Genomic DNA, 21,107 nt, shown 5'->3' with positions numbered 1-21,107 from the left:
GAACTTGCATTGGGCTATGTAGAGCTAATCGACATTAATTATTTATTAGGTAGACAGACTGGCTATATAGAGGAGATCGACATAGATAAGTTATTAGGTGCACTGACTTACCGTGCGGAAGAGAAGAAAGAGAGCGAAGATACCAAAGAGGAAGATAATAGGCCATTCAAGGTAGCCGTTACTAAGCGCATAGCCTTCGTTTATATAGGCACGTTGTAGAAGTGAGATTAAGTGTTGCAGTAACAAAGAGTCAAGGTATCGGTAGCGGAGATGCGGACAAGCGGTAGGTTGGCGGTTTGGCTTGAGAGGAAGACGCTTCACTAGGAGATGACGGAAGCTGTATCGCCTTTTGCTGCATACACACCATTGCATGTCAACGAACAAGTAGTATATGAGATAACGTATACTTCAACCTACGTTATATCCATGGAATCTCTAACGCGAAAAGATTTTGTCGTCTCCTAGTCCCAAAGTAGCGACTCGCGCATCGCACGCCGAGGTGAAGTAGACTTCTACGTCACCACAACTTTGGCAAAAAGATACCTTCCCAAGCAAGTTTGCAAACAGTACTATTGCCAGAGCAAAAAGAGCAGCAAAAAGAAAGATAATAGATTGGACATGGCGAAACTCGAATCCGCGTCTCCCTGCAAGCTCGCTCGCCTTTAAGCCAGTACAACCGCGTACGGGCGCCTTGCCATACTCTGTTCTGTTGAGTCTAGACCACATGCCCTTGAAATGTATTTGATGACTAATCTTAGGATTGAATGAGATATAATGATAGTGAAAGAAGAGGGGATTGGGTGGGTGGAGTGGTGGTGGGTCGGCTTCACCTGGACAGTATGTAGCGCTCGTCGGTGTTCATGGTCTCACTGCTTGCTTCTACTGCATTCTCGACGCAGTTGTTTAGGTAAGCTTTTAGATCAAGCAAGGTATCGGACATTTCCTGGGGTAAGAAAGCGAGTTGTAAAGATGGTATTGCTTGTGATACTGGCATGACGTAGTAAACGTGAAAGTCTTGGTCTTCTTCATTTCACCAAGTTTCTTTGCTGTACTCTTTTCCATTCTGATGAGCTTGTGGAAGCCTCTCCGACTGGAACCGTCGCATGTTTGCTGAGATATGCGTAACGCCCATACATCGCGAAGTTTTACGCGTGGAATGGTTTTTCGTCTTCTTGTTTAAGCCGCAATGGCTGCTGTTTGTACGCGGGTATTGAATCTTGGATAGCGGAGTCGCGTTTCTTCTGGGTTTGGAACGGGGGTGTTGAAGACAATGCATGCTGAATCTGTCGCTCTTGTAAGTTGGTACCTTGATAACAGGTAGGAAGAAATTTACCGGTAAATCAAGGTCTCTAGGTCTCCCTTTCATCCAGCAACCTCTGAACTGTTGCCTTCAACTCCTTGAAATTCATCTCCAACGTCCCATAACTCTCCTCCAAATCCTCATACTTGTCCTCCAACATACAGACCTTCTTCTTTAGACTCTTTTCTCCCGTGGTCTCCTTTTTTAACATCCTGTGACTTGTCTCTAGCGCGTCATAGTCTCGTTCAACCCCTCTGATTCTATTCTCTAGATCATCGCACTTCCTTTCCCACTCTTTTTCTACCGTCCCCATCTTCTTGTCCGCATTGGTCGACATGGTCGTGCTGCTCAAGTGTCTGCGTAGGTCGTTGGCGTTGAGGCAGGAGCTGTGAAAAGGTATACTGATGGAGGGCAGTTAATAAAAGTATTGAGACAGTCTGAGCGAGTCGCGGGGTATCGAAGCATTATATATGTGGCAGTGGGTTGAGAACCATTAGCGGGGAACGTACCAGGAACCCATCCCCAACAGACCCCTCAACAACAACCAATCCAGTGTCGCGCATCTCGAAAGGGTCGCTCCGATTACGTGTTGACTTTAGGAACAAGCTCCCTTCCAACGGGCTCTAGGTCATTCTCATTACAGTAATGATGCGCAGTGATGAGACGACCCATCCTTGACGAAGACCAGGCCTGGATAGCTCTAGTTCCAAGACATCCTTGTGCAGTCATTCCATTCAAAGGCAAATCTGAAACTCTAAAGCCTATATTGACTTTAGGCTATCTGATTTGCATGTATTCATCTTAGTGTAGGCTGCAGATCTGTTCAGTTTTATATCTGTACGAGGAACACTCAAACGCATCGTGGATAAGGACTATCAGTGTGTAAGATGCCAGGAAAGCTTACATGAAAAGTCATCTCCAAGACTAGCAGTACAGAAAAAGTGTGCCTGGTGCATATCGAGAATACCATCGCGACCTATTTCTTCGAAGGCTTGAGCTCATCTATTCATTGAACTACCCGGCCCGTCCAAGACGCAGTTCTAGCTGCCATATGCTACCCGGGTAGTATTCCGTGATACCTTGACGTTGCTTAAGGATATTCTGATTTGCCACCATCCAATTATGAACTTCTCTCAAATCCACTTCGTCTCCGAAATTTTCATGCATATCGCTGATGATGTGATCCAGTTGGATATCGGCTTGTTGCAGTGCCACGCACGTGGGGTTGTCCAATGGAGTCCTGCCGAAGCCGTACTTAAGCAGTGGTTGATACATATGCCTTGCAAGAGTGAGGGCTGCATCATATCTCCATCGCAGGTCACCGTCGGGTTCCTTGATCTCAATGAAGTCGATTTCGTTTACGAGCATGTTTACGGTGGGGCATATGTCATATGGCTTTACAGCGAAACGATCCTGCACGTATCGTTCATAGACTTCCATTTGCGCCTTCGCTGCACTCGGGTCAACCTCGCGAAGTTGAGTGTATCGCAAGTCTGTTCGTTGCATTAGTACCGTAGCATGACAGATAAGCTCCCAACGGGTAGGTTACTTTTGTGTAGACCTTGCATCTTGAGAATTGTGTAAGGGTCCGTGTTGATACTCGCTGTGAACGCACGCCAGCCTTCGTGCTGAGTCTTTGCTACTCGTAGATCTTCGCGTAGCTGACCGATCTCATACAGGGCGCGCTGCAGCTGTTGTTGCGTATCTTGTAGCGTTTGACGCGTCTCAAGCAATTCTTCTCGCATCGCGGTGCCGCGCGTATCATATCCATTCTTCGTACATTCTTTGCGAAGATGTCCGAAGCCGCTGCATCCGTAACACTGTATCTTGGCCTTGTCCGGGCAGTCATCCATGATGTGGCCCTTCTCTCGACAATGGAAGCAAGTTGCCAATGGACAATCCTTGACCCAATGTCCCTGGGCGTTACATTTGAGGCATCGGCCGCTTCCAGGAACAACTTCGCCGGCGTAGTCGTTCAAGCCTGGGCTTGAAGAACGTGAGCATGGAGGCGAGCTCATGATGCTGTCGCGTGCTGCGTGGGAGTGTTCGCGAGCCCTAACAACCTCCGAAGGAAGAGTGCTTGCAAAATAAGAACTGGGTACCATATGCGCCATGCTTGCTCATGGATAGATGTCTTTGTAGGAATTCACGTTGTGTTCGAAGGGTACGCCTGAGGGACGACGACGACATACCCACCACATCGCAGGCGCGACGCGTCGCGTTTTAGAAGACCTCTTGCATGCCACGTTAGCGCCGTGCAGGCCACGTTCGCGCCGTGCCTGTCACGTTCGTGCCGTGCCTGTCACGTTCGTGCTCGTCACGTCCCGCCGACTAGGCTTGAGATAGTTTAGCTGATATGGAATGAACGCGCATGGAAGTATAAATGCATCCGGCTTACACCGAAACTGAAGATCAGACGAACTCCCGAGGTCTTCGAAGCTTCCAAGGTTGAGCTGGTGCAGACACTGCCCAGGTGGTATATAGCCGTTGTGACAGCATCTAACAGGCTCCAAGACGCGCACGGAACACGAAGAGATATCGTGTCATAGATTGCGCTTCGTTGCTCAAAAGCATACAAAGGTATTGAGATTGCAGAACATGAAGTGAAGGGCCGATGTGGACGTCACGGTGGAAGATAGTTCGCGCTAAATTCTGGGGCTTACGCGAAAACCTACGACTACCTCCAGGGTATCTTATACCCACAAGATACTAGGAGTTAGGAAAGCGAAGAAATGCCACAGTAAAGAAATGTACGAGGGTGTTCAGAGTGTTTGCTGCAGGCGGCCCGTGGGTGGTTTCCACATGTGAACTAGCCTATCACATGATCGCGCTAAGGCATCTGGCGCGGACGCTGGAAACTCCGCTCCTCCCCGACGCTGAACACACACTCCTGTTCGCAATATGCTATCGCGGGTATATATGCCGCTACCGAGCTCAGCACACGACTGCCGCAGCAGTTGTCTCTGGCATCTTCCTGTCCTCCTTGGATAATCGTTTATCCCGCGGTCAGACGCGTCGCGAGGTGCGCGTGTCCAGCTTGCGCCTATGGCTTTCGACTTGCTCTTGTACCAAATCAGCACTGATCTCTAGGTTACCTACTATCATCAAGAACCTTGGCAATTCATAAGTACCGACACGTGTCACTACGCTCAAACATGCTGTTGCCACGACTGCAATTGTTGAACCCGACTGGAACATCTCCCATGTGCTATACTCCCGCCATGATGGCGAAAAATGAAGCCATCCCAACTCACCGTGCAGATGTTCTTTGTGTACTTAAGCTATACATAGAGCTTCGGAGGGACTGACAAGAAAGGCCGACACTTCGCTCTGGCATCAATGTCACTTTACCTGACCACCACTGCGGCGCGTTCGCACAGCATGATCGCGTCTCTCACCAGGCATTTACTCTCCGTATCTGAATGCATGCTATCGAATGGCGTTCTATCACCTTTTGCCACTTCTCGGACAAGTGTCGCAATGGTCCACGTATCTTTTGGTATCTCGTCTATCACCCGAGGACTCCAGTTCACGCTCTGCTCCTTTACCAGCTGGCCTGACTGCTAGCTCTACGACAGGTATATAAGCAATCCCTTCGAGGTTTCAGCTTCCTCTTTCCTCCATCAGCCTTTCATCACCCCAACCTTGCTGTCTGGTCCACGACATCTGCCAAAGGATGACTGCACCCATTCGCTGAATTCCCTCCACGTCCAAGCATTGCTTCAATCTTCACCATGGCGTCCGAACCCATGCTACTCACCTCCGCCCAGTTCTCGAAACGCTTTCTGGAAATCAAGAGCGTACCAAAGTATGATGCTACCCAAGAGCAGAAGGCAGACCACGATTGGTGGATCCTCGACAAGACAAGCGTTCAGGTCACACTGAAAGAAATCGCCGAACTTGTACAGAGTGCCATGAAAGGGCTGCCCAAGGACGATCGAGAGCTTGAGCACCTTTTGAAGGCCATTACAAAAGTTCAGCAAATCGAGAAGAAGCCCCCCATCAAGGTAGCTCTTCTGGGCGCTCAAGGTGCCGGCAAAAGCTTGCTTATCAACGCGCTATTCGGCATTGATGGTCTTTCCTTGACCGGAGCAGATGGAGCGGCTTGTACCAGCGCTATCGTCAGGTATGCTCAATACCCCAATAACGAAGCCGGCGACCAAATATTTTACGCCGAGATCAAGTTCTTGAACAGGGAAAAGATGGAAGAGATGCTCAAAGAGCACATCAAATCCTACACGCAATACTATGACGATCTCGACGACTCAGATGACGAGGAAGGCCCTCGCGAGAAGTCATTTCAACAGGACGAGCTTGATCGCCGCATGAAAGACACAGCAGAAGACGTTTTCCTGACTATCTTCGGTTCAAGAGAGCAGTTTAAGGACAGTTGGAGTACGAGTGCCTACGAAGAAGGCGAGTTTATGAGTATATGCCAGGCAAAATGTAGCGAAGCCATGCGCAAGTACGATTCTGACTCCAATGGGGTGCATGGCGTCCCCGCTGGCAACGCAACGGAGTTGATGAGGAAAATTAAGCCATTTCTTACTAAGATCAAGGGCGAGCCATGTCTTTGGCCTTTGGTAGACTCCGTCACTATTCGCTTGCAGCACGAACTTCTCCAGCAAGGTCTCGAGATCATCGATCTTCCCGGTACGTATTCACTCACAAGATGTCAACTGTCCAGTCTACTAACAGATTGATAGGATCGGGCGATACCAACTTGTCAAGAACTCGACACGCTGAGGAGATTAAAGCGACCGTCGATGTTGAGATCGTTTTGGCTGACACGATTCGGATCACGACCGACGATGCTATCATTCAAACCACACGATCGGGTATTCTTCATCATGGTCCATCGAACGTCAAAGTTGTAGCTACCAAAATTGATGTAAGTTCTTGGCCCACGCTACGCAACACTTTGCTAACACCTGGAGTCTATATCGGACAATCAGCTCAATCAATGTACCGGATCACTCTACGACGAGCTGAAAAGGCTTATGCAAGAAGCAGACAACGAGGCAGCGGCTGCAGACGAACAAGGCGACGATGAAACTGTAATGCTCATGTCGAGATACAAGCAGTATGTTGAACGTCGCTTGAAGCTTACGAAGATCCGGGAGCGTGCGCAAGACATCTCGACCGAGCTTGCTGCAAAACTTGGGGGCCGGTCTGATAGCGATGATGTTGGCGTTTTCCACATCTCCGCCGCTGACTACATGTCATGGATCAAGTCGCCCAAAATCATGTTCAAGGACCAGCCTGCTCTGCAACCCAACGATACCGGTATCCCAGGTCTGCGTCAGTTTCTGTTCAATCTTCCAGCTCAGCAGAACTTAAGCGACGTTGATACTCATATCAGAGCCGGAGTTCCTGCTTTCGTGGAGAAAGTAAGAAGGGTATCGACGCAGTCGGACCGCGATGCCGGGTTTCGTACGATCGCTGACGAGTTCGACAAGCTCCGTGGACCTCTCTTGGTCGATTTGATAAACCAAGCAAAGGCGGTCACCCATAAGGTTTTCAAAGACAGTATCGTCAAAGTCCGAGTTGACGTGAAAGGCTATAAAAAGGAGGTCGATACTGTCTTGGTGAAGCGTTGGTCCATCATTCCCACCACCACTTTCAAATTGGTGCTTCGATCTCGGGGAACGATTCGTCCAGGTGTCTCTCAGTCCATACACCTCAAAGGTGGGTGCGATTGGAATAAGCACCTTGCCACTACCCTTGCCCCGGGATTCCGGAACTGGTGTCTCACGTACAATGAACAGACACAACCTCTCAAGAAGGCTTTACGGGACGCTATCGATCTAATTTATCAGAAATCAATGACGGAAGTAGACGACTCCGCCGCGAACATACTGATTATCGAGAAAGCAAAAAGCAAGATGCAGAAGATGCGTGCAAAACTGGGAATCAAGATGAAAGCTCTTACAGAAGAGATTGATAAGACTGCGAAGGGTTCTCTGTACTGGGCCACTATGGAAGATGAGCGCAGTAACAGCCTTGTCTCCTGCATCACCGACGGTATCTTCGACCAGGTCTTCAACTCGCTCCCTCCGCTTCATCAACCCAAGCGAGCTGGAACTAAAACGAAGCAGAAGTGGGCAATACCAGTTGGCAAGTTCCAAAAAGCACTTTTGGCAGACCTGATGATCAAGCCTGGGGACCATTTCGTGGACCGCACCATTGAGTACTTCGAGCAAGAGGTCGTTACCAACATGAACCGGGTTATCGACAAACATTTCGGAGACATCAGCGCCCTAATGGATCATTTCAGCAACATTCTTCGAGAGCAAGCTCCCATCGACTATCCTATGACGCCGGTTGGCGAGGCTATACGCGCTGATCTAAAAGAGCTGATCCCCACCCTTGAAGACAAGGCTCTTCAGCTTCAGAAACTCCTCCCTAATACCATCAAATCAGATAATGAGACAGCTCTCGTTCCTATTGAGAGATTCTCTGATGCCAAGGACCAGGACATCGATCTACAAGCGCTCTACACAAAAGCGGTCAATCTCGAGAAGAACAGCGATCAAAATGGATCTACCAAGCATAAGCCGAAGCGAGGAATTGAGACTTCTTCCAAGCGGATGAAGCTGGAGTGAAGTCCACGTATCTTGGCTATACCCTCCAGGACCAACTCTTGATCATCTACTCGTCAACCAAGGTTCCCACGCATTCGGCAATGTGTCTACGCGACAACGGGATGGTCGTGGCTACATTTCATCCTTTTTCTACTTCAGACTCTCTGTTAGACAAAATTCGGAGCCATGCTGCATGGTAGCCTTTCACATTGGAATCACGCCGCGATCGCCGTGCAGGCGTATGCAAAGTATCATTTAGGGCGTGTGCTTCTTGCTTTTCTTCCCGCGTTCACGATGTCTTCTCTCAGCGACAGCAGCAATTATTTTTGCGAGTTCTTTGGTTCTATTCAGCAAGTGACTTTGAGCCCACTCTCTGGGTTCAGTCCATCCTGCGCAAAAGTTTCTCATAATCTAGCCATCTTTCTTACGTACTCAGTCATAGCAACATAAATCACATTCAAGATACCAGCATACCTTTGCCTCTAGTTTATGGTTTACGTGATCAACCCGGTCGTCCACTCGATATCTCTAACTCGATGCCTCTGACACGCTGCAATCATTCACGCTCTTCCAGTGCACATTGCAATGTTTGTCTGTTAAGAGGAATTGAGAGGGATATAATAGTAGTCGCTAACAAAACTGTGTATGTATCCAGCACGCAAACGAGGAAAGGAGAGTCAAAACCATACAGTACACCAACAGCAATCCGCATCTCCTACTCCAAACACAAGGAACACCAGTATCGTATATCCACCACCCACCTCCCACAGCCACCATGATCCTACACACAGACTCCTACGCTCTTCCATCCACCATCATCACATAATTCCCCTCTACGCGCCATCCCCCCACAGCCCAACAACCTGCATCGCAAACGCCACGCCCGCCAACCCCGTCTTAACCCACTCAACCACCTGCTTCCGCTCCACCGCCAAGCGCACCTGCTCGCCATTGACCTCATCGCCCTGCGCCTCCAACTCCATAACCTGCCTCTTCTCGTTCCCGCCCTCGGTCAGACCAACCGCATAGTCGACACCGGGTCCAGACACAAACGAGAAAATAGATGTGTACAGCAGATACGGGTGGCGGAAGCGGGCGGGCGAGAGACAGTAGGCGGAGAAGAGGGTGAAGGTTGTTATGTGGCGGAGGTAGGAGGATAGGTTTGTGGATTTGGTGGTGAGGTAGATTAGGGAGGTGCGGGCGTTTATGGCGGTGGGGAGGGCGAGGAGGGAGGGGAGGGCGATGGTCGAGACGGTTGCTGAGACGCCCTGAGGGGAGTGTTAGTTATCTGAACAGTGTCTTCTGGGGTTTGTGCCGGGGGGTTTGGTATAGGGAGGCGTGGGTTGGAGCTCTGATAGCTTTCAAGCGGGGAGCTTGGAGAAGTGAAGTGGCGGGTGGTTGACTTACAGTTGCGATTCCCAGGGTGATTGTTCCGACGAATTTACATATTGAGACTGTTTGGGCGGCCATTGTGATGGTACCGTGAGGTTTTTGCGAGAACGAATTGCTCTGTCTATCGCGCGGGTTCTTTGTCGTGGAGTTATCTGTTGGCAATGCAGGTTGACGTGCATGCAGCGCTTGCAAGATTGCGGAGATGCTGCGGGCATCATCCGGAGCAGGCTGTCATCTTTCGGAGAAATCGGGATGGCCCAAGCTTTCCCTTCCAGAATGCGGAGAAGAGCACATGTCAATCAGTAATCATAGGCCACACGCCCTATAGAAAGAAAGATGTTGATTTATTATCAGGACGCTCTTTACCGTACACACGTTTCACAGTCTTCCAAACCTATGAAATGCATTCGATGCGCGCAATGTATCGCCCAGGGCGGATCGCAAGCATCAAGAGAGTAATCTCGCCAGTCGTACCTCGGCTTACAACACCAACGCGTATCCTGCACGCATCAGCCGGGGCTTGCGGCCGTAACTTTCACACGACGTGAGCAACCTCAGCTACTTATACTCCACTCCATATTTGTACATCCGCTCGGACGATAACTCCCAACGTCGTCACCTGCTCACTCACCACCGCCAGTCCTGCACGCTTCCAGTCCAACGACCCCGATAGCACAGAACCTGCCTGGAAAACACCGCGCACGATGCCTATGGAGAAGTACCAGTTTATGAGCAATGTCTGGAGGGATGGCATCTTTGGTATGTCTCACGTAGGCGTGGACAGGCAGACTTGGCCTATAACCACTGCTCAAACAGCCCAACCTCTCCATCAAAGCTAACAACCACCCCAGACAACAAAGTCGTCTTCTGCACCGGCGGCGCCGGCACAATCTGCTCCGCCCAAGTCCGCGCCATGGTCGCCCTGGGCGCAAACGCCTGCATAATCGGGCGCAACATCGAGAAAACCGAAAACATGGCCAAAGACATCGCAACCGCGCGCCCCGGCGCCCGCGTCCTCGGCATCGGCGCCATCGACGTGCGCAAACCCGAACTCTTGCAAGAAGCCGCCGACCGGTGCGCCCGCGAACTCGGCAGCCTGGACTTTGTCATCGCAGGCGCAGCCGGCAATTTCCTCGCGACCATCGACCAGATCAGTCCGAATGCGATGAAGAGCGTTATCGATATCGATGTGCTGGGGAGTTATAATACGGTTAAAGCGACGCTGCCGTATCTTAAGGAATCGGCGGAGAGGTATAGGACGGATGGGACGACGCTGCCGGCTAAGGGGACGGGTGGGCGTATCATCTTTGTGAGCGCTACACTGCATTACACAGGTACACCGATGCAGTCTCACGTCTCCGTCGCGAAAGCAGGTGTAGACGCCATGGCTATGTCTGTTGCTATTGAGCAAGGCCCTCGTGGCATCACATCCAACATCATTGCTCCTGGACCCATTGCTGAGACTGAGGGTATGGCGAGGTTGTCCAAGTCGGATGCTAAGAGTAAGGTGGCGAAGGCCGTGCCATCTGGTCGCTTTGGAGCTGTCAAGGAGATTGCTGATGCGACTATCTATCTGTTCTCGGATGCGGGTAACTTTGTTAACGGCGAGACGCTTGTTGTGGATGGTGGCGCGTGGCATACCGCGGGCTTTGCGGGTGGGTTCGAGTATCCTGATTTCATGCTTAGTGGGGAGAGTGTTACGGGGGTTAAGGGCGGGAAGAAGAGTAAGTTGTAGGGTGGAGATGTAGAGACTGGTAGACGTGAAATTTGAAGACCGGTTTTGCCTGCCACAAGGGTGCTTGATCTTATGGGTGGTGTTCTCTAACAGTACCGTGGAGGTATTCAATAGATCTTGTGGTCACATTCGCCTTCGTCTAACGGTGATGTATTCGTCAAAGCGTCTTTAGGTAATGCGGACAACCCTTTCAGAACGAGTGTCTTTGTCAAATAGAGTAGTGAGACTGGTACTTCTCACATGAAATTGCATCTGAAGCGTACGTGACCCGGCCATGTAAGGTTGTATTGCTTTCTCTTGGTTCTCCTTACTCGTGCATAACTGCTCAGGTCTTCAATGCTAATATTCCTACCGCAGATAACTAGGCAAAGCGACCCTGGAGATATACGCTGCGCCTGTCAATCCGCGAAGCCATCTGCACGAGTGTCGTGTACATGGAAGCTTTCGGATCAGCGACAGAAGCTTGGATGAGAGCCCGGCTCAACAGTAGCGTATGTGATAATGATGAGGCTGTACTTGGTCTCCGCGGGTTCGTAGACTGACGCAATAGAAGGGTATGTATGCGTCTGAGTATAATGTATGATGCAATATATGCATGATAAAAGATGATGTATACGTCTGTTCCGAGGAGTGCTGAGTATGATTCAGAGAGGACGTGGCACAATGTATACATCTATGTTGCGTGTAAGATATCGCGTACATAGGCAAGCCTCTCTGTCAGCGTCTGATGCCAAACAGTTGCATTCCTACCTAGAGCTTCAGCCTTTTCGACATTTTCCTGAAAACAAACATGTATACCACGCCTGGTCACAGTCCTTGTGATGCTGGACCAGGCTGACACGGAGGTGTGCAGGCACGCTCGGGCAGCACTAAGTATCCCAGCTGTTGTATAGCGCGCGGCCCACTCCATACCTCGGAGCACTATAGCACCGGGAATCGAAATCGAATCTCAACGACTTTTGGACCAGGTTCGATAGCTCAAAACGGAATGAACCTTGTGTCAAGGCTGTAGTGGCTGAGCAAAAGCAAAAAGTATCATCGAGAGAGATCATCAAGTATCAGTGCTGCAATCTCACCAAACGTTGAGAGACTCATCCAAGGACCTACCTCCGCCTCGAGCCTTGGGCGTAAAGGCGGACGGACGAATATAGCAGTCAATCTCTCAGTAAGCATCGCGCCCCAACATCCAAGCATCGGATCGTCGACTAGGTGTATTTTGAGTGTGAGATCATCGACCCTGAGCGGGAACCCATCTCGTCGTCAGCACATCAAAGAAAATCTCACACTTCCCCACGGATCAACATGCCAGCACATCGATCCTACCCAGTGATGCCAGCCGCACATCAAGGCATCCACGAATAAAACCCACTCGTTACCAACTTTGGTCCCGCGGAATGACGAAATGGATTGCAGCACCAGGTTTGGAGCGAGTGAACATCTTCATCTGCGCCCCTTGACGAGCCGCACATGCCAGGCCTGCGCTCCAGTTTTAATACAAAATGCGCAGCAACGGCTTACCCTGCTCCCCTGTCGATCGCACTATCGATACCCAGGGGTGCTCCTTCTGGACTGGGCTGGTGGTGGCTGGCCATGCATGCGTCATAGCCCTTTTTCAGGAGACAGACGCGAGCGCGCGGTGCCCGGTTAGCGAGATTGAGCAGGTTTGGCGTGTTTTGGGACTGGCGTGGGCTAAGACGCGTGGTCAAGCGGTGGCTTGCGGGTGCTTGGCCGGCATCTTCGCTGCGGTGGGTAGGGCCGTCGAAGTGTTTGGCTAAAGGTCGGCGCGCGTGTTTGTGTGGTTACTGTGGTGTTGGGCAATTCTCGGAGGGTTTAGGCTGAAGTGGAGGGTTCGTAAAAGAGATGAGGAGAGATAGGGTGAGTGAGCTTCCGAGGGGGAAGCGACTTCATGTTGATTGAAGATGCAGGCGTGCAGACTGGTTGTCGGGTCGTAGAGGTGCCGTTGACTGACACGTTTCGATTCGCGGGCGCGTCGCCGTGCTCTTCGCGCGCCGCTTGAGTGGTGAGGGAGCGATGAGGCTTAACGCCGTTGCTAGACGACGGCGTGAGGGCGCCGGCGCTTTTTGTCATGCGCGCCCAAGCGCCTTCCAAGGTTGCGCATTTCATGGGATGGCAAGCCTCAACTTGGTTTTGGAAGGTCGCACAGGTAGAGGCATGAATTCTGCAGGTTGTACACAGGGTGCGGGTGGGAGGTACACGGAGGGGATGGCCTTTCTTGTACCCTGGACTATAGCAGAGCGGCCAGTAAGCAGGGCTGCAGGTACAACAGGTACATAGCGCGGACACCTGCTTATGTTGTTTACTGCAGGCTGCAGGTAGCGATGATGTCGCTGCAGGTTGGGTTGGGTGTAAGCGACAGGGAGGCGTCCGATACGACGCCACCGAGGTGTTTAGTATGCCCCGTGCCAGAGGATCAGCATGCATCAAAAGACAAAACATGCAGCAAGTCCCGCGCTGTGCACCCAACCATTACATTCTCTCCCTTTTCTCTTCATACGCTCGTTATCGAAAGTGCGCTTATACATTCGTTTGTGTGGTGTTTGGTACAGATCAGAAGTAGTTGGACTGCCCAGGACGGTCGCTTTATCGATTATCGCGAGACATATCAGTTCCGGGAAAGGGTCCGCGTTAGTAGCACTGGACACGGGAGCACAGCGACAGCACCAAGACGGCTTTGCGAATCACCGACGGCTTGTGTGTCGTGTCCGCTGCGTTATCGCGATCGAAAGAGTCGTGATCTGCGAGGTGTCCGAGGTTGAGCACGTCATGCCCACGAGATAGGCCGAGTGCTTCACGTTTGACCACACGACTCCCTCGTCGAGTTTCAGCACCCACAGCCATCCCACGACGCCGGCGGAGCACCCAGGGCGCCAACCAAAAACCCAGAGTTGGCAGTGCAGGGAGTACCGCGGTTCGAGTCAGACCTAGTGCCAGTGCGGAAGAGGCGGAAGAGGCTACTCTTGAACTAACGGCCAAAGCGGGAGAGATCAGTTAGCCAGAAAGTGCTCCATTCACCAGCACAGACCTCTGTTAGCGCTGGTAAGTCCTGCAGCTCCACCAGCTCCCATCCTCAACAGCCGCATCGCCATCAACCTCTTCCCTCTCCACACCCAGCAGTGCTACCGGCGACACCCGTCCGACAATCCATCACGGGCAGCGATGCTGACGATAGTGTGAAGCATACCAGCAACATCTCGCGCCCACCCCCAGTAGCCGATCCCACCGAGCCGGCGCTTTTCTCTGCCAGCGACAGGCCCGTACCACCTCACACCACTTCCACCCATCGACCCCACTTGGAATCCTCTCGAGGCCCTCCCAACCTCCATCACCAGCTTCATCGCCCGTTCACGACGTCGGAGGCGTTCAATCGCTGTTCCAAGTCCCCATCGCCGCAAGCGCCCATTCACTACCGAGGGACAAACAGCATTGTCAAGACCTTCGCACAAAGACCGCGCCTATACAAGCGACCTCGACCACCCCACCCACAACCTCACACATCCATCACCATGGAGCATAGATTCGCCTCGACGCTGCTGGGCTTCCTCGCCTTTTTTGTTCTGCTATCGTCCATCCAGCGCGCAAGTGCACAGGGCTTTACGCAATCATATTGCTCCAGTCTAAACACGGGTAGCGATGACGACGTCTGTAAGTGACATGTTAATACTGTCTTCCATGCTCCACAACTAACATCCTTAGACACATGGCCATATCAATCCAACGGCAACTGCACCAACCACTGCAAGGAGGAAGGTACCTATGCCTTCGCCGTTCTAAAATACACCGACTGCTGGTGCTCAAACTACGCTCCCGGGGAGACGGCCGACATCAGCGACTGCCAGAAGGACTGCCCTGGCTTCCCGGCCGAAAAGTGCGGCGACAAGGACAACAACCTGTTCATGTACATCCAAATGGACGGCAAGGTATCCGGCACCATTGGAGGCTCGGAACCCACGTCCTCCGCCGAGCCTTCGAAGACCAAAGACAAACCTACAGAAGCTCCGACTGTTAGTATTCCCCCTCCTGTCTTGCGCGCGTCTTTTTTTGTTCTTGATTTCTCTTCGCTTTCTTGCTTTCTATGCGTACTCTATTGTGCGACCGGTGTTTGACTTCGTGGTAGTCTGCTCCGGCTCCGCCACCAGTCACCGTGACGCCTGACCCGGAGACTGTCATCTCTCTGGTCACCACGGCACCGTCTTCTACTTCTTCTTCTACTGTATTTGCTCTCAATCCTGTCTGTAGCACATAGCTGACACATCACACAGACCGAAAAGCCATCTGCGACTCAATCCGAAGCCGACGATGAACCAACCTCAGCCATGGCACCTGTCACAACGCCAACCGTCCTAACCGAAAGCGGTCGTGTCGTTACCAGAACAGTCGTCTTCACTCCGACCGCGGCTGCCTCCGAGGAAACCAGTCATGAGAGCGGCCCCAACGTGGGCGCCATTGCCGGTGGTGTTGCTGGCGGTGTCATAGCTTTGTTAGCCATCGTAGGTGGTGTACTGTTCGTCCTCTGGCGGAGGAAGAGGCAGCAAGACGAGCAAAACGGCGGACATGACGGTGGTTCCGCTGGGATCTCGCGCAATGTGAGCACCATGAGCAGAGCCGGCCTGCTAGGAGGACGTAGCGAAAAGTCACCGACCCAGCTTGTTACAAACTTCGGTTCGCAACGGAGCCGCCACGACGAGGAATCGATCACGCCCGTTACACCATCGAGCCGCCGATTAAGTCAACCTATCCTAGTCGACTCGCGACTCAACCCAACCGCTGTTTTGACCTTCCATGGCGCGAACGCCAGCCGGGAAAGTCTTGGAAGCATCGATGACAGCCGAGACTACGGACGACAATTGAACGTGCGAAACCCGGATCCGAACGTCAACTAGGGAAAGAGCTTGAACCACCATCTGCGGACTCGATAACGGGTGCGACTACATCACGACCCGGAGAAACTCCGTACATTCACAGAGCACACCTACCATCAGAAAAGTTGGATGTCACCACCGCGCTACGACTGACGAACCTACAACATCATATCCAAAATAACCAGGCGTAATCCATAGCACCGACGCACGGCCGTCTAGTTTGTTTCATTACTGTCTTTGGGGCCTCCACGCCACACGTCTACTCGAGACACTCCTGTCCGGTTCGATCACATCATTAATGGGCGCCAGCATCTGTGTACACTATTTCTCCTTCTTCGCTGGATCTCTGCTATGCGGCAATGTATATACTTATTTAGGGGGTGTGGGAGAAGAACAACATCAGAAAGGCCTCACGGCACTCGGCAGAAAAGGGACACACCTTGGCACACCTAATGGGTCACACCGTCATGGTGCATGGGGATGGCGGAGTCGCAATAGGGATTTGCTGGTAGATTAGTTTAGTTGGAAGAGATGGGACTGCTACGCGTACGTGAATGCGAGTAGCTGCATCACCACTCGATACTTGAATTTAGAAATTACTTGTCAATTTGTGTTTTGGGATTTTCGTTCCTGCTGTTCATTTGTCAACGGCGATCCGAATCATCAACCCTGGCCATATTGCGTCCCGCCAAGGCGCTAAGAAAGGAGATACCCAGCACGACCTGTCGCATCTTACACGTTCACCTTAAAGTCAATCTCGTCAACCCATTACTTTTCACCATTGCCCCTTCAAACCCTCAGGATGGATAAACTTCCAACAGAAGTCCTCGCCGAGATCGTCGAGTTGCTCCGCGACCGCAAGGATCTCTGGAGCATCAGTTACACAAACAAAAAGCTGCATGCGATTGCCAACGATATCATATACTCCTGTTACGTACTTGACCGTCAGGACGCGTCGTTGTTCATCCGAGCGCTTGCATCGAATCCCAATCTCCAGCGATGCGTTCAACACGTCAAGTGGAACAGTCCCATCCATGATGAAGGTGCCTTCAAGTTCCCCCGTCTGATCACGGAAGCCGAGTTCGATCAAATCAAGGAGAAAGTGGGATTTCCCTTCCCCGCAACGTGGCCACGACATGCTACCTTTCTCACTGGGAAATTGGTGGAGGTGAATAACTGGATGCGTCTTCGTACAGAACGCGATCTGTATCTCAGCACGTTCATGTTGTTTACGCCGAACGTCAAGGAACTTCGCATCTCCACGAAGCGGTGGGGATCTGAAGGCATGTGGTTCGTGCAATCGCTGGTCGGTAAGATTGGCACAAACCTACAGAAGGTGATACTCGACGGCGGAGCGAACGTTGTAAACCTCCTTCCGCTTTTTCTGCTGCCGAAGATGAAAACGCTGATCATGTCCGATCTACTGGCACCCACTCTACACGAGGACGCCGAATTGGAAGCCATCAACCTCGTTTGGGCACGACTGGAAAAAGAAGGATCGAATCTGGAGCATTTGGAAATCTCTCATACTACCACCGACATATTCGATCTCGCCCGCTTGCTGAAAAGCCTCAAAAACCTCAAATTACTCGACTACGAGTTCAGCGGCGGCGGGGGTTCGATCAAGAAGCACAACAGAGACGTACAAACGCTCTTCGAAGCCATCGGAAACCACTGTGCGTCCCTCAACAACATGGCCATCGACGACGACCGTCTAGTGGTGAACCCAGGCGCGCTTGAACAACTGCGCGGCTTGGAGAACGTGCAGACTTTCCAAATGACCACGTCCATCTTCTACGAAAAAGTTCATTGTCGTTCCGTTACCAAGGACTTCCTCGCCGAGTCGCTCCAACGAAACCTCGGGAACCTGCCCAAGCACCTCAAGAACCTGCGCATCTCAACCAAGACGGGTTATCACGACGTGACGGAAACCTGCTTCGATGTCTTGCTCACCCTGGGCTCTGCTATAAAAACTCTCCTCCCTGATCTCGAAATCATTACGTTCTTTGGCTGGTACCCGCAACTAGGCACTTTCCCGTGCCAGACCCGCATCGCTGCCCTCCAGTCTGCGTTTGCGCAGGTGGGGGTAAAGATTGTGTCGGAACATGATACTATAGGCGACTCTGAACGTTGGTACACCAAAACGCGCGTTGGTGCTTCGAGCAAGATTGAAGAAGACTATGTCTGGGTGCATCTTCTGGAGGACTTTGAGGGTGAGAGGGAGAACCCGTGGGTGGCACGGTTTGGGAGCTCGTATAGGGGGGATGAGTTGAATGGCGATGTATGGGATAGTGATGAGGAAGAGGAAGGGGGAGATGATGATGAGGAAGAGGTAGATGGTGATGAGGAAGAGGAAGATGACAATGAGGACGGGGAAGACAGTGATGAGGACGAGTGGGAAGACGAAGACGACGACGACGACGACGACGACGACGACGAGACTCCTAATCCCAGTGCTGGTGGCCGACCACTGAATATGCAAGACATCATGGAGGAAATGGGCATTCTTGCGGCTCAGGGACGAATGCCGGGTATGCCTAGTATGCAGCCAACAAACGACGATAATGAGGAGGATGGAGAAGACGGAGAAGAAGGCTCGAACACTCAATTTGGCCCCGGCCGCCCGCTTACCATGCAGGATATTGAGAATGAGATGAGGATCATGATGGGTCAGGGACTGATCTTGAATTTACCTGGTATGCCTGGTTATAGACCGGAGGGCGGGGATGAGGAAAATGAGGAAGAAGATGATGATGAAGATGGAGAAGAAGGGTCGAACGATAGCGATGCCGAGCAAGATGAAGACGACTCGAACAAGGACAACGACAACGATCCGCCGCCAGCCATGGAACCCCTACCTAGCGCTAGCCACCTGACCCTACAAGAAATCGAGGAAAAGATGAGAACAATGATGGCTCAGGAGCGCATGTTCAAGTTGCCTGGTATGCCTCATTTCAACCCAGAAGATCAGTATGACAGTGAGGAGGAGGATGACGATGACGATGACGGATTCAACTTCAGATGGACAGTCTGATAACGATCACGACAATGATGACGATGCGCCGCCAGCCTTGGGTCCTCAACCTGGCGGAGGTCGCCCGTTGACGAGGCAGGATATCGAGGATGAGATTGGCATCTTGCGGCGAGGGGGCCGCCAGGAGGGATGTGTGTTGATGTGATGGTGATGATGGATTGAGGGATCGGTGGATGGGAAGTTTGAGTAAGGGAGGTGGTTTCTTGGGACTGAAGGGATATATCGCTTTTTTTTCTTGTAGGTGCAGGTAGGATATTAGGTAGCATGCAAGGACGTATGTATTCAGCAACGTGGAGTTGGTTGAGGATAAGAAGTGTAGTTGAATGCAGACTTATTGCGCCCCTCACTACACTGCTAAGATACCTTTGTTTTTGCTTCTTCTATACAGACTGCTGATTCTCTTTCTGCGTACATGCTGCTCAAGATCGTTACAAGAAAATCACCGAAGTAGCCTATTCCACGATTTTGCGGTGCCATTATTTTCAACATATGCATGATATGTTGTCCGCTGAGGCAGACGAAAAGTTATAGAAATGATGTCGCGACAAAAGCGACAGCATCAGCCGTGGTGCACTTGACTGCGTGGATACCCAAATCACGCAGATCCCTGTGAGGCTCAACTGCACACGCGCCACGCGTTCTTAGGCCCACGTACCCTGAATCTCGACCGCAACACCGACCCCGTCCACGTTCCCCCAGCCTGGGACTAGACCTCACATTCTATTCCACTACGATCGCACAGTTTCTCGGTTGCCCATCATGAGTAAAATGTGGGAGGTAGATCCGGAGACGCGGAGTAAGGTACGTTGCGCCTTCTACAGCTGAAGGAGGGGGACGTTAGGGGTCAATTGCAGCGTGAAGGCAGCACAGGTGATGAGTCGAGCATGCGCATATGAAAGAGGCTAATCAATTCCGTACGCAGTTGCTCGAGATACAAAAGACCAACGACAACAACAAGTGCGTGGACTGCAATGCGCCGAGTCCACAATGGGTATGCAACCGCCCTTCCTCCACCTGCGCACGCGATCACCGACTACACCTACTAAGATGAACTTTCCTAGGCTTCGCCCAAGCTCGGTATATTCATGTGCCTCTCCTGCTCGGGCGTGCACCGCGGTCTAGGTGTGCACATCTCCTTCATCCGCAGTATCACCATGGACGCCTTCAAAGGCTCGGAACTCGTGCGCATGGCTGCCGGCGGCAATAAGCCCTTCCAAGACTTCTTCAACACACATCCTTCGAATACGAAAGACGGACGTACATTCGAGGCCTCGTCCATATCAGAGCGATATGATTCGGAAGCGGGCGACGAGTGGAAGGAGAGACTCAGCTGTAAGGTCGAGGACAGGGAGTTTGACAAGGCCAACCTACCCAAGCGGTTACCCAAGAAGGACAATGTATCTACAGCGGGTATGGGCGCGCCCTTGAGCGGACGCGCCAGCGCAGCCGGAAGCCGAAGCCAGACACCCCTTGGAAAGACACGAAGCAACGACGCAGGCTTCCAGCGCTCGGGCTCCCCCGCCCTCGGCACCAACGCCATGTCTAGTCAGAAAGTAAAAAACGAAGCCTACTTCGCTAAGATGGGCCAGGAGAACGCCAGCAGACCCGATGGCGTTGCGCCTAATCAAGGCGGAAAATACGGCGGCTTCGGCAGCGAGCCAGATGCCTGGAAGAAAGACGATGAGCCCGGTGCGCCTCCTGCCCTGGACGACTTCCAGAAAGACCCTGTTGCGGCGCTTACCAAGGGCTTTGGCTGGCTAGGCGCAAGCGTGAGTAAAGTAGGCAAAACGGGGTATGAAGGCTGGGTGAAGCCTGGTATGGCAAAGGTACATCTTCCATCCTCCCAAGAACCCCAGAGACCACAAAAGCTCGAACTAACACCCCCGCAGCTCGCAGAAGCAGACCTCGCAACCCAAGCCCGCACCACAGCCGGCACCCTCGGCCAAACCCTCCAATCCGGCGTCGCAAACGCAAACACGCAATTCTCCCGCTTCGTCGAAGGAGGCGACTCTGCACATCCTTCTTCTTCTTCCTCTTCTTCGCGCGCTCCTTTGTCGGGTCAGCGCGAACCTGAGCGCAAGGACTTTTGGGAGAGCTTTGGTGCGGCGCCAGCGGGGCCGGCGAAGGATAAACAGGACTTTTGGGATGAGTTTGGGAGTGCGGGGGAGGCTAGGGCGGGTGG

The 21,107-nt window shown here is 52.0% G+C and overlaps 7 protein-coding genes across 7 annotated transcripts; 5 read left to right on the top strand and 2 right to left on the bottom strand.

The window, feature by feature from the left end:
- Window positions 1-2,314: 2,314 nt before the first annotated feature.
- J4E92_004885 (uncharacterized protein) lies at window positions 2,315-2,868 on the bottom strand (the record flags this gene model as incomplete). The annotated part of the gene is made up of 2 exons (XM_051496273.1): window positions 2,315-2,793; window positions 2,862-2,868. The coding sequence occupies 2 exons, from the start codon at window positions 2,866-2,868 to the stop codon at window positions 2,315-2,317; spliced, it is 486 nt and encodes a 161-aa protein (XP_051352993.1).
- A 2,166-nt stretch (window positions 2,869-5,034) lies between these two features.
- On the top strand, window positions 5,035-7,905 carry J4E92_004884 (uncharacterized protein; the record flags this gene model as incomplete). The annotated part of the gene is made up of 3 exons (XM_051496272.1): window positions 5,035-5,953; window positions 6,007-6,191; window positions 6,238-7,905. The coding sequence occupies 3 exons, from the start codon at window positions 5,035-5,037 to the stop codon at window positions 7,903-7,905; spliced, it is 2,772 nt and encodes a 923-aa protein (XP_051352992.1).
- An 812-nt stretch (window positions 7,906-8,717) lies between these two features.
- J4E92_004883 (uncharacterized protein) lies at window positions 8,718-9,354 on the bottom strand (the record flags this gene model as incomplete). The annotated part of the gene is made up of 2 exons (XM_051496271.1): window positions 8,718-9,152; window positions 9,292-9,354. 2 exons carry the CDS (start codon window positions 9,352-9,354, stop codon window positions 8,718-8,720), a joined length of 498 nt encoding a protein of 165 aa, XP_051352991.1.
- A 626-nt stretch (window positions 9,355-9,980) lies between these two features.
- On the top strand, window positions 9,981-11,011 carry J4E92_004882 (uncharacterized protein; the record flags this gene model as incomplete). Its single annotated transcript, XM_051496270.1, has 2 exons — window positions 9,981-10,035; window positions 10,128-11,011. The coding sequence occupies 2 exons, from the start codon at window positions 9,981-9,983 to the stop codon at window positions 11,009-11,011; spliced, it is 939 nt and encodes a 312-aa protein (XP_051352990.1).
- A 3,524-nt stretch (window positions 11,012-14,535) lies between these two features.
- J4E92_004881 (uncharacterized protein) lies at window positions 14,536-15,912 on the top strand (the record flags this gene model as incomplete). Its single annotated transcript, XM_051496269.1, has 3 exons — window positions 14,536-14,674; window positions 14,726-15,033; window positions 15,292-15,912. 3 exons carry the CDS (start codon window positions 14,536-14,538, stop codon window positions 15,910-15,912), a joined length of 1,068 nt encoding a protein of 355 aa, XP_051352989.1.
- A 781-nt stretch (window positions 15,913-16,693) lies between these two features.
- J4E92_004880 (uncharacterized protein) lies at window positions 16,694-18,925 on the top strand (the record flags this gene model as incomplete). Its single annotated transcript, XM_051496268.1, has 1 exon — window positions 16,694-18,925. The coding sequence occupies one exon, from the start codon at window positions 16,694-16,696 to the stop codon at window positions 18,923-18,925; it is 2,232 nt and encodes a 743-aa protein (XP_051352988.1).
- Window positions 18,926-20,079: 1,154 nt separating this feature from the next.
- J4E92_004879 (uncharacterized protein) lies at window positions 20,080-21,025 on the top strand (the record flags this gene model as incomplete). Its single annotated transcript, XM_051496267.1, has 1 exon — window positions 20,080-21,025. A coding segment is annotated over one exon (946 nt), but the record flags the coding sequence as incomplete, so codon positions are not given.
- Window positions 21,026-21,107: the final 82 nt, after the last annotated feature.

The sequence above is a fragment of the Alternaria infectoria genome (genome assembly GCF_024043175.1).
Source record: "Alternaria infectoria strain BMP 0036 chromosome Unknown scaffold_7, whole genome shotgun sequence".
Classification (NCBI taxonomy): domain Eukaryota; kingdom Fungi; phylum Ascomycota; class Dothideomycetes; order Pleosporales; family Pleosporaceae; genus Alternaria; species Alternaria infectoria.
Note: the sequence above shows the minus strand (reverse complement) of the source record. Positions and strands in the feature narration are given on the sequence as shown.